The 17,040-nt window shown below is 46.1% G+C and overlaps 1 protein-coding gene across 1 annotated transcript; it reads right to left on the reverse strand.

Annotated features, from left to right (window-relative positions):
• Positions 1-644: 644 nt before the first annotated feature.
• Positions 645-16,978, reverse strand: GNB5 (guanine nucleotide binding protein (G protein), beta 5; the record flags this gene model as incomplete). Its single annotated transcript, XM_009875792.1, has 10 exons — positions 645-1,125; positions 1,454-1,620; positions 2,620-2,716; positions 5,494-5,542; positions 5,664-5,755; positions 8,886-9,029; positions 12,971-13,103; positions 14,433-14,509; positions 15,069-15,110; positions 16,786-16,978. Coding segments are annotated over 10 exons (1,006 nt in total), but the record flags the coding sequence as incomplete, so codon positions are not given.
• Between the last annotated feature and the right edge of the window lie 62 nt (positions 16,979-17,040).

The following is a 17,040-nucleotide window of genomic DNA, read 5'->3' on the forward strand; positions in this document are numbered from 1 at the left end:
TTTCACCAACTCGCTGTTGTTCTTTCTCCAGACAAACTGTGACAAAACTACGTCCACGCCAGTGGGAGATGACTGTGAGAATAAGGACTGTACGATTTGGCTTGTGAGGTTTCGCCTGCATGTGCATGAACTTAGGCGGCTCTGGCATTGCAGAAGGACGTTAAGAAGGGCACTGACTGCCTTAATACCCGTTGAAGCTACGATGCCCTGCCAAAGCGGTATGAACCGATAAGAATCATGGCCGCAGAAAGACTATGACTGACTTGGAAAAGATTTGACCATCAGTATAATGGTGCTTAGTGCTTAGCATGTAGTACCCTTTAGTGCTTAGCATGTAGTACTCCTTTAAGTAAAAGAAAATTCACTCACCAAGTGATACAATTAAAAATTTCTAAGAAACTACTGGTTAAGTATTACCTCATGATTATGTAAATCATGTTTATATCCCTCCTCTTTGCAGTTTATCAGTTTGTATATAATTAGATTCTTTATATTCAGGTAACAGAGATGAAATACTTCTATTTAAAAAGACGGTAGGAAAAAGCAGGGATTGAAAGGATTTCTTTTCTGTACAAAAAATACATTTTTATGGCAACAGCCAGTACCTTCACAGCAGGTCCTTTGCTCCTCTACTTACTACACGTTTCAGTCATCCATAATGCCATCATAAAGTATCTTTTTTTTTTTCCACTTTTCAACATCAAAATTCAATGCACTACTACGGAATGTTTCCAAAGTCTTAATGCTACATCCTGATAAAATCAGGCTTTTTTTTTTTTAAATTTAAAACCGAACTAAATTCATGCAAATAAATACATAATGTGCACTGAAATACTCAATTCTATGATACAGGTGACTTCAGAGAAAAGTCCCTTTATAATTATCTAAACTAATTCTAATAAAAGAAGATAGTTTCAAAACACAATTTAAAACATTTCATTTTACTGCAAGTTGATGTTTGCTACGTGTTCAAGCAGATTACATTTTCTACCTAGTTGTGTTAATCTGTGGGCTCAGTGTAGCAAATACTCGATTTTGAGGGGTGGCTTTTTTATGCAGTTTTTGTAGTCCAGGGTTTCAGTCTTCATTTGATTCTGCACACAGGGTCTCAGGTTAAGCCCAGATCTGCAGAGAGAGAGTTGAACAACTGTTTATGATATCGACTATTCTGTCAAACAATTAAAATTTGGCATGGCAGTCAGATTAGTGGTACAGAGTATCAGCAGCAATGATATTATTTAACTCATAAAGTTCAAAATTTAACAGTTCTGCTAGCACTTTGTGGGGATTTTGTAAATTTGAATTTTATGTTTCTGTTCTGTGCTGTGTTTTTATATCCTCATTAGTCCCTCTAGAATCCATTTTCCTGTAACAACCCTTCACCCTCACTCACTTTTTTTAAAACAATCCCTGAGAGAAAGAAGCACCCAAAGCAGGTGCTCCCAGCACTTACTCGGAGGGTGTGGTCCCAGGAGCCCGAGCAGAACGCCGTGCCATCGGGAGAGACCCGCAAGGTGCTGACACGGTTTTCATGTCCAAACAGAATGGATACACGGGACCCTTTCAGCACATCCCAGACATTTATGGTGTAATCGTTATAGCCTGCAAACAGGAGGCGACCTACAAAGAGAATGAGATTGTTGTACAAGGTGAGGTCTTCAGTAGATAACACAAACGCGGTCAGGACCTTCTGCGGGACGTTCATCATGCGGTGAGCTACAGCCCAGCTTTCCCGTGCCACCCTCTGCACGCAGCGAGCCCTGAGCCCTGCTTCCTCCCTGCCAGGCACCCCTGCTCCACTGCTGAGCCAGCCATACCAAATGCTGAAACATGTAAAATCGACTGGATAAAAATATAGTTAAATTTAAGTTTAATTACATAGAATCTGTTCAGTCGTTAGAGATGGGGGATGGCTCCAAATCCCAACAGACTGAAGAGCATTTTAAGAGCTCTTATGCAGGGTAATAACATTTTGGTCAGACTTTAAGCAAGAAGTTGAATACAAATGGTTGAATGATTAGTAAACCATTTGGTAAGTGATTCATTGTCCCCAGTGAGACACGCTGTGGTGCTTCTGACCACGACAGAGATATTCTGTCCCAGGCAGAGGGTGGTTCACCACCCACTCATCCCCACACAGCGTGATGAGAGGAGCTCTGCATTTGTGCTGGCGCAGGAGAGAGAAGACTTGAGCTCACGTCTCTGGATCTGTAGTGAAAAATAATAATGTATCTGTCTTCATGGTCCTCTAACACACTTTTACTGTCTATTAATCATTTATTATCCTTTTAAAACTATTCATGTAAGTGCAGTTATTAGTCTAGTTACATTTCATGTTTCCTTTGAAATGTTCTTAATCATTATTGTGAAATTCTAAAGCTGTAGTTAACAGCAAAATATTTCCTGGCTTCAGTACAGTCAGGAAAATACTTTTCATTGCTACAATGCAGCTAGGCTATTTAAATTATAACTATTTTTACAGAGGCAAAAAAAGTCTTAATGTATTTTAGTTCTTAGTATTACTTTTAATAACAACTGCTTTATCAAATTAAACTGGGAAAATTTTACAGTTCCCCTCGTATCCCAACACTAAGATAACCTCCAAAGTTCAGGTCTCACCGCTGAGAGAGAAGTCCACACTGGATGCTCCAAAAATGATGCTCTCTTTGGAATAAATTGCTACTTCTCTGTCTGCACGGAGATCATATAAACGACACTAGGATTAAAACAAAACCAACACAAATACTTCAGTAAAGCCTGGAGTCAATGGCTACTACCTTTCATTGTAAAAATGGGAGTGGGAAGGACTCCAGCCTAACAGACATCGCGGGAAGTGGCTGCTTGGCTTCTTTCCTTCTGCTATTTCCACCCGCTGCATCCAGCACTTCTCTGGAGTCGAACAGGGATCTATGCAGCACAAGGCTGCTGTGTATAAACTGAGTGAAGAACTTGCTTTTCCAAGCTACTTCTCTAAGCCTCCTCCCTGTCCTGGCCTTTGGACCATGGCTACCCACTGAAAGTCTCCCCACCCTCTTGCTCCTCCACTGTGGTTTCCTACATATCAGGGCAGCCTGCTGCTGGGGAGGTGCAAGGGTACAGTCTCTAAAGACAACAGTTTAGCCACAGCTGGGGCCTGGGCGAGAGAGGATTAAATCTCTTTGTGAACACAGACCACATGGCGCAGTGCTCCGGCAGTCCCTTGGCATGGGGAAGCCTAGATGGTGGTGTCCTTGCTCAGAGTAAGGCAGGATAACAAAGAGCCCCTGCCCTTCCGTGAGGCCTCTCTCTCTGAAAAACCTACATGAAAATAATTCAAGTGAAATAATACATTTTTATACAGATCTTTGCTTTTCATTTCTCATGGAAAATCTCCAATCACCTCTACAATCTGCACTTCCTGTTTTTATCATTTGCCAGCACGCTTACGCTTGTTTAACATGGAAATAATGCATAGACAGACCTGACCTCATTGCCATGCAGAAAGGCAGTCTGTTAGCCCTGAAATCAAAATGCACTTTTGAAACTATTTGAACTGAAAATCTTCCTCGATGGTTTATGGGTTTGCTAATATCAAGACTTTACTAATGAAAAGTGGCTGGTATTCAAGCCTGCACATAAGAGAGGCTTTTCCACTTGCAGGGCAGTGGGGAGCTGCCAGGTGTGTGAAGTCCAGGTCTCCCAGTGCTCCACGCTGATGAATAATTCCGTCAGACTGTCCTGAGAGGGAGTTGGGGTCACCGCAGGTGACAGCACTGCCACGTGAGCACACTTTTATGGTTTCCCTCCAGACAGTCAGGATTATCAGTTCCTCGAAATCCCTAAGTATATAAATCAGGTCAAGGATACCAGTCAGCGTATCAGTCCATACTGCTGAAAACACCAACCTCTTTGATTAAACAGTGAAGGAGATGGAAACTGACAAAGCCTCTGCTGAAAGTACAGAGATGGAATTTCCCATTCTCCTGCTCAAGTTGGAGGCGTCAGAAATAGTTAAGAGAGAAAAATCTGATCAAATAAATTAATAAGCATAGGAGCCATGAGCCTGTAGCACTACGCATAAAAAGAGAGTGCTCTCATTGGAATTTAATGATGGACAAGTTTTCCATCTTGATCCCTCAACGTCTCAAGTGCTCACAGTACCACATCTGAACATGCGGAGAGCCACCGGGCTCACCACAGAGCTAGAGGTATTAACTTATAATTGCAGCTTTTAAGACCTAAAAGCAGCATACACTCTCTATAAGAGCCTTGGGAGGTCTGACATCAGTGAAGACAAAGGGAATATTTCTATCGAGTTTAGCTGGTGTTGGAGCAGACTCAAAACATGCTCTGCAGGACGACTTTAGAAAGAGTCTCATGCAGCATCATGTGATGTTTGAATGAACAGGAGAAACAAGGTACCAGGTGCCTCCCAAACATCTGCTCGAGTTACACTTAACTGCCAGCTCAGTTCCTGCAGGGCTGTGGTGCAGGCAGAGCCTGGTCCCCATGGGGACCCACCAGCTGCAGCAAGAGCCACCAGTCATGTGCATCACTCAGGGGCCCGAAGGCACCAGGAGACAAGTGGCATTTTGCATACAATGTGCTAACCAAAATCATCTGTCAATACACACTGTGCCCCTCCTAGCAGCTTGCTCATAGGTAAGTAAGACCCAGTAAGAGCTATTGTATCATCTGGGATGACCTGTATGCAGTGACTCATGGCAGTGAAGAGCGTTGACAGTGAGTCAGGCTGGCAGGGAGGAGATGTACCTGGCCAAGGCCACCCTGGAGCTGTGCTCTCAGGATGCACAGGGCTGTGGGAGCCAGCTGACTGGGTCTGCCCAGCTCTGCACTGAGCCCACGGCCCCTCTGCTTGCCGGGACGTGCACGCTCATGTGCAGGCTCCCTGCATGCACTTGCCCAGTGCTGCTCCTTCTGACACAAGCTGCAGCATTTCATAGAATCATAGAACGGCTGGGGTTGGAAAGGACCTTAAGATCATCTACCTCCAACCCCCCTGCCATGGGCAAGGACACTTCCCACTAGGCCGGGTTGCTCAAAGTCCCGTCCAACCTGGCCTTGAACGCTTCCAGGAATGAGGCATCTCGACCTCCCTGGGCAACCTGTTCTAGCATCTCATCACCCTCATAGTGAAGAATGGTTCATCTGGTTCCTCCCATGTTGTGATCAACAACTGTATGAAGCCAAACCTCTTCCCGTAAGACAATTAATTGTGAACTTCAAAACACAGAAAATCTGAAATTAATATTTGGACAGTACCTCACGTTAGAAAGGGTTGCAGCGGTGACCTACAAAGTGTTACTAGACTTCCCCTACAGAATTATAAACAGTATTTAATATATATTACACTACAGCTTTATTATTTCTGCAACTTCGGTGTCACAAGCCCAGTTTAGTCAAAGTCCTCCACGGATGTGACTTACTCTTTTAAGAAAATTTGACTTGGGAAGTAACAGAATTTCCCTAAATAAGATTACTGAATTAACATACCGTGGCATCATCTGAACCAGAAGCAAAAGCATCTCCACTTGGGTAATATCTGCACATAAGTAAAAAAAGACCAGAACACATTACACGACTTGAATGAGGTCAGACTTCCAAAATAGAACCAGTGCATTGCTCAACATCGCAAATGTGTCCTCTGCGAGAAACATACTGACCTGACACTGTTGATATCTGAATCGTGGGTTTCAAATGACTGGATGCACTGACCAGACCGCATATCCCAAACCATGGCTTTCTTGTCACATCCCTAGTAAGACAAAGAAAATGCCCTGCAGTTGTGCAAACAGTGACATTCACCCCTCATGTGCCTGATACACATCATCGAGCCCAGCCACATTCAAAGGCTCTGAAGGGATTTAACCAGCCAAGCAGTTCCAGAACTGGCTGTACCGGTACCCCTGAGCCTGGTGCAGCTGCAGTTAGGAGCAAAGGATGCCACCACGGCTGGAGCCCCAGCCATGCTGCAGAGCAGCCAGGGCACAGCACTGGTGGGCAGCACAGCAGGGAGCAGCTGGGCCGGGGGTGCTGATGCAGGCAGCCCCCTCTCCACCGGCACTCACGCCCTGCGCTGCTTGTGCTGCTGCCGTGCCTGCACCTGCAGTCGCTCTGTGCCACAGAGCTGCATAACTGACTCACTGCCTTACCACTTCACATGCCCAATATAAAAAATTAATATCCAGCATTTAAAGTTTTATAATTCATTCTTCTCATACACTGAAATAGAAAATGAAATAAGGGCAGCCGGAGGGTCTCTTGCCTGGTCTCCTCCCAGAGTTAACCCCTGCCATGGGTCTGCACCCATGTGCCCAATGATGTGGCTGAGACGAGAAAAGAAGTATAACAGCATTTCATCTCCTTGTCAAGCTCTAACCTGCCCTTCCAAGCTGTGCTCTGAAGAGGTTGTTTAACACTCGGTGCTTGCTGTGAGGTGCTCAGAGCCCCGAACGCTTTGGGCAAGGGGCTCAGGCCATTTAGTCTGCAATGTCCTCGAGGCAGGAACCGTCTCCTACTTGTAGGACCATGCTCGCGGCTGCAATGTCTCACTGCTATCACAACTACGATGACAGGAAAAAGAACATGGACTTTTCTTTTAGGAGTGACAGGAGATTTTAATAAACATGACCCTGCTGAAGGGCAGGCTGTAGGGAGGCTCAGCTCTGGGGAGGCTTAGCCCCTCTGAGGCTGCGTGGGAAGCCCAGGGCAGGCCAGGCAGTGGCTGCTTCTGCCAAGCTAGTGCATCCTGCCCAGCAGACCATACCACACATGGTATCTATTTTTATGAAAACATGATTGCTAATTAAACTTAACAGTCTCTTCACAATTCACATCATTTTCTCTTGTTTTTTCCTTGAATTATCTTTTCTTTATGAATCATGTCATTTTTTTAAAAAGAGGTAATGTTCCTTTGTTCCAACTTGTGGTGTCTGCTCAGGGGAAACCAAAGAGGACAGAGAACATTTTGGACTCAGCACATTTCCCTCTGAAGCCCTACCACAGCCCAAGCCCAGCCCTTCACATTGCTTCCACCTGCACTGTTCTTACTGACCTCTCAGGGTGTTTGAGAGCAAGACCAATCTGACAAGCTGGTGCTTTGACTCCTAACGTTTTGAAGGAGAAGCCACCTGCAGAGAGATGGGCCCCCTGAGTGCCATCCAACTCGCCCTGAGGAGCAGCACTCAGAGGGCACTGAGTACAACAGACCAGGACACAGCCCTGAGCAAAACCAGAAGGGCTGAGATTTTCTGTAACCGCATCCAGTCTACACGCTGATGTATTGGTTTTGCTCATTCCAGCTCAAGGTTACTGCACTACATAGGTGGAATATACAGGGAGTCTCTCTGTGCTGCCGTACCTTTAGGTTGCACTGGTTTGGTTATACCTGCATTGACACGACACAAGATAGATTTTAACTGAAGTGGAATTTCACATGTGATGAATTAAGCGAGTCCCTCTAAGCATAGACATGCCCAAGCTGCTACATCAACACAAGTATGACATATTCCCTTAGCACTACCATAGCTGCTTGCGATTCTTTGCCCTATTATAAGCTGAGCTGTTCCCAGGGAGAGTTAATCTATCCTTTCTGGGAAGCAAGCTCAGTGTCAGGAAAACCCGGGAGGAGTAATGCACTCATATGGAATTAGCTTTCAGTCACGCTTCGGAGCAGCTGTGCTAGCAGCAAGCAAACTGGGCCACTGTGCTGGACTCTACTCCTGATGGGCCAGCCAAATTTGAGGAAAGGGCCATAACAGAAGAAGTCCAGGTTTATTGTATAGGGATGAGACCATGACCCTGAGCACAAGTGAAATCCCCTAATCCATGGTTCAGACCCTGTGGCACAAGGGCCATTTCCATCAACAAGCACAGGACCTGCCCTGGGCCAGCGCTGCAGAGGCTCACAAACCAGGTACCTTCAGCAAAATTGCCAGGAGTAACCTGTCTCCAGTAAGAGAGGTCATTCTTAGTTCCTGCCAGCTCTCACCTGCACTCTCAATTTATGACGTGGAAAAGTCTAGGACCATCTCAGAAAGAAGCTCACCCTCATCCCGCTCACCTTTATGCCTTGCCTGCCTCACTGCCAGGCTGCATGCCAATGGCTTGACTGTCCAGAAACAGCGAACCCTCAGCAGCAGGACAAGATTTGGAAGATGCCCTGGGTACTTTCCCACCCCAGTCCTGCAGCCCCAGCAAGGTTTGCGTGTTCCTCTGGGCCAGGAGAGGGAGTGGGCAGCATTCGACTGATGAAGGGCTTTAAATGCCTCTGGTACCGCTGCAAGGCACAGGAGATTTGGCAACAGCTGAAGATGTGGCCACACCTCATCTCCCTGCTCCAACTTGTATGAGGGTTTAACCAGCATCCAACCTAGCCCTTGGCTTCTGGGGAGTGGCTGAGGGACATGGTGGCACGCAGGTTATTTGCAGCCCCACTTCAATTCCCTGAGCAGCCGCCTGGCACACCCTGTCCAGCTCCAGAGAGCCAGGCACAACGAAGGAGCCAAATGCGGGAGGTTGTCTGCTCTGCTGGGCTCCCGTCCACAGGGGCTCACACCTCTGCTGCAGTATGAGCCCGCTGCATAACCCCAAGCCGTTCCTTTTCCAGCAGAGGCGTTGTTTTGATCTTGGGCTGGACTGCTTTGGTGTGGGGTGGAATTTGCTAAGAAAGCAGAACTGCAGTCAGACTGGCTGGGTGGGTTTGACCCCACAGTCAGGGGTTTAATTTGCTCCAGCTTGGAAAATGTGCTTGCAATGAGTGGATTGCAGTGGGGCTTCCAACACGTACTCCAGCGCTCCCTGAATAAGACCACGAGCCTCCTATTTTGCTGCCTTTTCCCTTCCACATTCCTTATTTTATATTACGATAGGAAGCTCCCACTTACCCCAGAAACAAATGTATTTCCCGTTTCAGAAGGGGCTAGGTCCAGGCACAGGACATCAGCTCCATGACCATGGAAACTCTGTAGAAGCTGCCCACTCTCAACATCCCACAGAGCACAAGTTCCATCTCCACTTGCTGTCAGGATCTGTAGGATGTTGCAAGAAGAGTCACAATAGAAAATCAGCAGATGATCTTCAAGTTCACAAAGAAACAACTAACATCCTATACGTACATCAATTTCATGCAGTATTATGCAATAAAAGCCATAAATCCAATGTGAATCTAAGCACAGTTTATGTTTGTTATTTTTAAGGCAACAAGTTAGAGTGGAAAGGAGAACTCTACCGACACTGCTACACCTCACGGTGTTTCAATAGTGGTCAGTTTTGTGCAGTGGGTTTTGGAGAACTGATAGCAATAAGGATCTGCTGGCATTTTCACACCCTCCAAAAAGAAGGTAGGTCCACACTGTTATTCTTGTCTGCTCCTCTATGTAACCCTATCCACATTTAGGCTGCTGGAATTCAACCCAGGTAAAAAGAACCCTTGGAGTTAAGTATACCTGTTTAACCATTCAATTTATTTTTTTTCTGCTTGAAATAACCAAGTTTAACCCAATTAATTTGGCTTACGACATGGATTTTCTGAAAGGGAAGTAAGCCTGTCTAGACAGTTGTTTAATAAGACCATCATCTCTCACTTGTCCAAAACCATTTGTGTGTGAAAGGGCTTGAACATACACTGACTGAACACAGCTCCCAGCTCCCCTCATCTGCTACAGTGCTTGCAGAAAGCACATGTGATCAGTGCTTGTTATTGTGGCTAAATCCTGGTGATACTCAATTGTTCAAAATTTCCCCTTGGCACCCAACGCTGTTATGCAATCACCAATTCTGTAAGTTGAAAGGGACCCTGTGCACTGGAGTGGAAGGAGGCAAGGATGAACTGAGGAGGGCTCTCAGCCTTGTTCCTAGATCTTTCTCATGGTCAGTGAGGAAAACTCAAGGGATCCCAGAGGGTAGTTAGAAGTTAAAAAGAAAACACTATTTTAGAAGAAAATGATCACACAATCATGAAACCGTTCACAGAGTTGCATAAAGGTTAAACACTGAACATGTTTGACAGATGCACCAAAAACTCCTCCCATAAACAGAGGTCTGCAAACTGCAGAACAGGCTGTTCCAAATCCTGCAGTAGAGAGACGCTAATACTCTGAGACGGTAATAGCAGAAGAATGTCCTGACTTGTCTTTCTGGACAGCTTTTGAGCCTAGATCAATGAACTTCTCTGTTCTGAGGAATATTTGTAGTTGGCTGAAGAATTAAGACTTTCATCTCCGATGATCTGTTCTTGTAATAGTGTGTAACAAAGATACACAGGGATCAGGAGTAGCTAAAGCTGTAAGGGAAGGGTCAGGCAACCCAAAGATCCAGCTAATAAAGAGAAACATTACGGACTCACCTGCAGGGTATTGCTCTTGAAAACAAAACAAATTCAAACCAAGCAAGCAAAAAAACCTCTCCAAAAGTCCAAAACCAGAAAGGAATTGAGAGTCTTTGCTATCAGACTCCAGCTTGCTGCATGAGGGGCTCCGGCAGTGCTGGATGCAGATCCTCACCTGGCGGCAAGAGGCAGCACTTGCACAGGGCAGGGGGCAGCAGGGACACGGGGGCCCAGGGACACGGGGACACAGACCCTGCTTCACAGGAGCACCCGCACCCGCCGGGGCTGGGAGAGTGGTGAGGGCACAGGGGCCACCCTCACCTCTGCCTCCTCCACCATCACCACAGGCCTCATCCTGCTCCTCAGCCCGGCTGCACCAGCAGCGTGACAGAACGCTTGAGATCCCAATTAACTGTTGCTATTAATACACACGGAGCATTGTCACGTGGGAAGCATTATCATGCTGCAGAGCTGCACATACCTAATTTAGGACAGGAGGCTCCCCGGCTCCCTGTGTACTGAGGCAGCAGAGGCTCCCTCTGGCAAGGCAGATCTGGGGCACTGAGAACAAGGCGTGCGGCTCGCCCTGCCCTGTGGCTCAGTGCTGGTCTTGGCCAAGGTGGGAATGTGATGAGAAGCAAGAATGGGACCTCCTCTTTCAGCACCCACAGAACCTAAGACTGGCTTTAATCAATGAAGAACCACCCTCAGACCTCCTGTTTTTCCATTGCACTGGCAAAAGACCATGGGCACACCAGGCCCTAGGAAACTCCTACTCTGTCTTTCATTCCTCTGAGGGAAAGCTGAGCTGTAGTTTAGGAGAGCAGCCAAGGCAGAGCAGCAGCATTCACAGCACCCAGCAGTGGGCGCTGGGTGCCACGCGGGCACTGGGCTGGGGGACACCTCCGACACGTGCTAGGGCTGCTCCACGACAGGTACGACATCCCTCAGTGACACGAGCTGCGAGAGCAGAGCTGCTCCGCACACAGCTGGGAAAGCTCCTGCACAGCGTGCTTGTTGCACTGTGTGCCCTCAGAGACACCGAGTAATTTTGAGATTGCTATGTAAAAGGAAAAAGAGAGGAAATCTGGGATCCCCTACACAGGGCTAGGACAAAGGTTGGACTTGATGATCTTGAAGGTCTCTTCCAACCAAAACTGTTCTACGATCCTATGATTCTATGATAACAGTGCCCTAATAGAAGCTTGGCCAATCCATGTGCTTGTATTTGTTTCAATAATATCATGCAGTGCTCTAAATGATCACTTACCAGCCTATTAATTACAAGAAAATTTCCTTTTAAAGTCTTCAGAAATTACTGAATATAAAGCACCTAAAGGCACTGTGGTATTATTTAACAGTAATAATACATTACCTTCAATATCAATGCAGTTTGCTGTATTTAATATAGAGAAAAGAGACCCAACCTTTTTTTTAAATTATAAAAAATAACTATTTTTCCTTTAATAAAATTTCATCACAATGTGTACATGTATGGACAAGAAAAGAGAATAGTGGTTTTCTACTTCATCAGAAAAATTCCACTTAATTTAGCCTGCTCTAATTATTCAGGGCTCCTGCACAGTAAGGTCAGGGCTAAGCAAGCCTGAGAGCTGGGTACCTCCACCACTTGTTTCCATGGCAATAGACTTAAATTAGCACCTCCGAGTCATTACAGAAACCATAGAACGAACGACAAACAAGAACATACTCTCAGGCATCATGTCCTGAAATAGAAGCAATGAAAGCTTATATTTCCTTCAGAAGAGCTCCAAATATCTGGAAGAAGGGGACAAGGTATTCCCTTTCCATCAGCTCTGCTGACACAGAGAGCAATTAAAATGCTCACTTCTGCCACTTATTTTTCTGCAGAGCTGCACCGAGCAGAGCTTCAATTAAACTGAAAAACCAGAGAGGACAAGGGGATTATCGTGGCTACTTTCATCATCTTCTGTGTTCCCGGAGAAAGAGATCTTTGAGGTACTCACTACAGAGGAAGGCTGGCCTGATCTCAGAAGATCTGCATTTAGCTCCTGGCATTTCCATCATCTCCCACTGTGGGCCTCTGCTCCAAACCCCTCCCTGGCTGTGAGATGGGGATGGCGTCACTCCTTTCCCTCAAGGGAACACCACACTGTTGTATGGACAACAGGGCTGGCCCTGTGGGGCCATCCTCAAGCTCAAATATCTCACTTGGTACAAACAAAAAATACTAAGAATGAAAGCAAAAGCAAAGTTGGCTGGATGGTCAGGACAAAGCAGGCAAACACAGTCTCTATTGGCTGGCATAGCACATACCCAACCTAGTCCTACCTGAACTGGGTTTTTAACTTAGTTTGAGCTCCTAAAAACACAAGTCAGCACTGATCCACTGAGCAGAGAACACCCTGGTACCAGTGAGCTTGCTCTGCAGAAGCGACAGGCCTTTGCAGGGCGCAGGCATGACAGCTGCCCACAGGCTGTGACAAGCGCTTCCTCACGGCGATGTTTGCAGCACCTTCATTGCCCCCAGTGAGTTTTCCAGCAGCCCCTGCACAGGGCAGGACACGGCCCTGGATGCAAAGAAGGTTACCTGCACCACGTGCAAGTGCAGCTCACGTTAGGTGCTGCCAGATGGTGAGAACGCGTCACAAATGCATTTACCTGCATGTCTGAGTTAGTGAAGCTGCAGGCAGACAAGTAGTTTGTGTGCATTGCAACCGATTTCTTCTTCGCAGCCATGTTTTCATTTTTCTCGAATGTCAGAGGGTACACAGAACACTTGTTGTCCAGGCCACTAAAGAGAGTAATAATAGCAATACAGAGAGAGGAGAACTGGTTAAAACTGCAACGACAAAAGGCGAGTGGTGATAAGGAGGAAACCACCTGTCAGAGCTGTGCTGCCAAAGCCTTACAAGTACCGACTTCCCTGTATTGTGCTGTCCTGTCCGGGATCTCCCTGTGCAGGGAAGCCCCAGCTGCCTCACCAGGCTGGCTGCTTTACAGAACTTGAACAGCTGCACCTCAGTATTTTTCACCCTCATCAAGTTTATAAATTGCAGTGAATGAAGCCTCACGAAAATATAAACTGGGAGGTGACATAGCAGTCACCTCAGGATTAACGTTTCACATACAGCCAAACTGCTGTCTTTCTGTTGACCATCATTGTGAGGTTCAGTATTTAAGCATCATTACTTATCTACCTTAATCAATTTGACCTAACTCCTATGGAAGAGATGGTAGAGCAAGTAGTGGGTGTAAAGACAGGGCTTTCAGAAGGGCTCTGTAGCTGATGTGTCCCTCCTGGCCAGTTGCACCAGTTAAGCTGTGTTCCTCAGGTCAAACACAGGACTCTTTTCTAGAGAGTCTGACTTGTGCCTGTCCCTTTCCTAGAGCCACGGTAGATTAGTCCTGCCCTGCTCCCCAGGATCCCAGCACAACATACCACCAGCTGCTGGTTCTGTGCCTTACATTACGTGCACAGCACTTAACTGACAGCACAACAGAAACACAGGATGAGGCAGTGCAATGCATATATGTCCTCCCTTTCCCTCTTACAAGTGTGAAGACAGAGCTTCTCATCATTCTTTGATGTTTTGCCAGCATCTCATCTCTTTGTTTCCTCTCCTGTATAAACTCTTTTTTTCAAACCTGAGCTCTCAGAAAACTTGGAGAAGATTATCAAGCATGGGGTTACTTCTCCTCACTCCCTTTTAGCAAGATCTATTCACGTGCTGGTAATCATTAAGGACTATCCTTCTCTACATGGTAGGAGAAAGAGTGTGAAGTATGAACGGGGTTAAAAACTCTCTCCCTTAGAAGATACATCCAACAGATAAAACCAAGCTGGAACAGGAAAGGTGCATGCGTGCAGAATTCCTACCCCATGATATAAATGCTGAAATAGGATTATTTTCCAGGCTTAACCAACACATGTTATTGCACTGAAGTCAGTGGAGACAAATGTGCACGAGCAATTATGGGAACAGAATCAGAGGCACTGAGTGTAGTCCTTCCACCCACAACCAAGGCACACGAACCTCTAGCTGTCAGCATCTGCAGGCACTGGGACACCACTACAAATCAAGCTTCTCCATGTAAGCAGTTGTGGAAACTGGGAACTTACCCGCAAGCAATTGCACATCCAGACGGGGCATACGCACACGCCATCACCCAGGTACACGGCATCGTCACTGCATGTTCCTGAAACACAGCATCTCTTTAAACTGGCACGTCACTGTTTCTCTAATCAGTGCAAGGAAAGGAGCGTAGAGTAATAAGGGCAGTATTTCTGTGGGGTATTCTTAGGGTGTTTCCTCCAGCCATAACTCACACACGAGGCTGGGACACCTTTACTGCAGAGCCCAGCAGAGGAGCAGAAGGATGGCTCAACTCTCCCTGACACTTTCCACCTTATTCATAGCCTCAAACTGATCACAGAACATGTTTATTGAGTTATTCAGTGCTGTGAAAGGTCCTTGCTACTGCATGTGTAAAAGCGAGCTACAGACAAACTGGTTTTTCTCAGTCATGCAGAGCAGGGTGCCACTAGGCAGCCCTGGCAGGGCTTGGAGGAGCAGCAGTACCATTTCACAGTGAGAACCACGGCTGAAGGATCCCGGCTGATCACACGCAGCACCTGGTACAGGGGCTACCCCAGGAGAGCCTCTGTTCTGCTCAGTGGGCTTTGCCCCCCGGCAGGAGCCCTTATCCCACTGTCGTTTACCCTGTGCACAGAAACTTTTGCTGAAGTTTCACTTACCTTGTTGGTAGTGAAGGAATCCCATACGATCACCTTCCCGTCCTAAATGAAAGCACACGAACAGAGAGAAATTGAGGCCTTCCAGAGACATGACTGCCAGCCAACTTCCCAGAACTGGGGAAAACGCTGCTGCTCATGTCCATCCCCCAGTTTGTTATGTCATGAAATTTTTTACTCCCCTTTAACAACAGCACAATGCAAAACACCCAGGAGACACTTCTCAGTAATGTCAGTTATGTCTTAGACCATGAGAAAAGCAGATTTCCTCCTCACTGAGATGACTGATGTCACCTTAAAAGACTAATTCTTTAAACTATTTTTTCCCTTCACTTTTAGGGGGTTTATGAGAACTCCTCTCATTTGCAGCACATGCCATGGACAGGGCCATCTCCTCGTGAAGGTGGCACCAGCAAGCCCTCACTCGCCTCCTCTCAGCCACAATGCCTTGCTCTCAGCCTGCAATCAGTACCTAAAAAGCCAGACACCTCTCCCAAGAGAGATCTGTCAGTGGCTCCGCACAGGGCCTTACAGGTGACCTGTATTAAAAATCACTTGCCAGGCTGGCAGCACCCCTGAGGACTATTTACAAACATTGCACTGTTTATTCACCTTCCCTTTCCTGTCTTCTGGTTTTCCCTTTGCTTTTCACTACACTGACTTAACCTTCAGTTACCCATTGATACGATCTGCTAAACAGCATTCCTAAGAACCCTCCACGGGGAGTGACACAATAACTTTGTGTATGCCAGCTACACTCATGCCACCTACTTTGCTTCAAACACATAATATCATTATCCTTCCATATTGTGAAAGTGAAATATTTATTACTGAGAAACAATTCTTGCTGTACCTGGACTCACTACAGTTCTTAAAATACAGCAAAAAATGCATTAAAATTTGCCTGTTCACCTTTCTGATCTACACACTGACATTTTAACCACTTTAAAAAACGCGCCATCACTTATTTAAAATCATTCCCTTTGCTGAGATCACCATGAATGGTAAAAACTCACAGTAACTGAAGGTGGCTTGCAATGCAGATTGCCTATTTTTATCCCTCAAGTGAGACCCCTGATAGATTTCATGTAAGTCGACGGAACAGCTGTGAGATGGAACAAGCTCACTCACTGCCACACTGGGCTCAGGATGAACCAGGGAAGTAATTATCTCATTACCTCCTCCAGCTCATGAGATTGGTTTTGAGCAGGTGTTAGGACTGTTTCTCAAAATACCGAAGTAAATGCAGTAATTTTGGCAGGATGTTTGAGGCTTTCAAGGTCACACCAGCCATATAGACTTCAGAAGAAATTTCTGTGCACAGAAATCTCTAGAAGAATCAACATTTCTTCTCTTCCCTTTTCCTGATTATTTTCTCTGAACACATAAATGTAAATCATTACTGAATATTTCATCTGTAAAGAACAAGGAAGTAGAAGTGGCCTCAGATGAGTTCTGTTGTAGCAGGGAACATTGGGAAAATCTGTATACGACCAGACAAGATATATTTAAGCTATTAGCTACAACAGGTGTAGTGATGATCATCAACTTGCATTTATGCTCTTGGAACAAATACATCACCAATGAACTGCTTTAAGGCCATCTTGAAAACACTTACACTATCCACAGGCATCATCCGCAAAGAGTGGCCCATAGCACAGCCAAAACACTTGTGGAGTGTCTGGCAGCAGCTCTGAAAAATGTCTGCCCAATAGCATACCTGGGAAGAGCTCACAATTCTTCTCTTGTCTTTGCACCAGTCCATGCAGAGAACTTTATTTCCGTGGCCCTTCAGGGTCCTCCTGGTCTTCATCACAAACTGGCCCAGTGCCTCCACACGCTCTGCCACCTGATGAACTGCAAACAGCTGATGGTTAGAGAGTCCCGCATCAAAGCTCTGCCCTGGCAAATCTCTACGAGTAATGTCATTTGGAGGAATTAATCCATGAATCACAGAATCACAGAATGTCAGGGG

The sequence above is a fragment of the Apaloderma vittatum genome, unplaced genomic scaffold (assembly GCF_000703405.1).
Source record: "Apaloderma vittatum isolate BGI_N311 unplaced genomic scaffold, ASM70340v1 scaffold44488, whole genome shotgun sequence".
NCBI lineage: Eukaryota > Metazoa > Chordata > Aves > Trogoniformes > Trogonidae > Apaloderma > Apaloderma vittatum.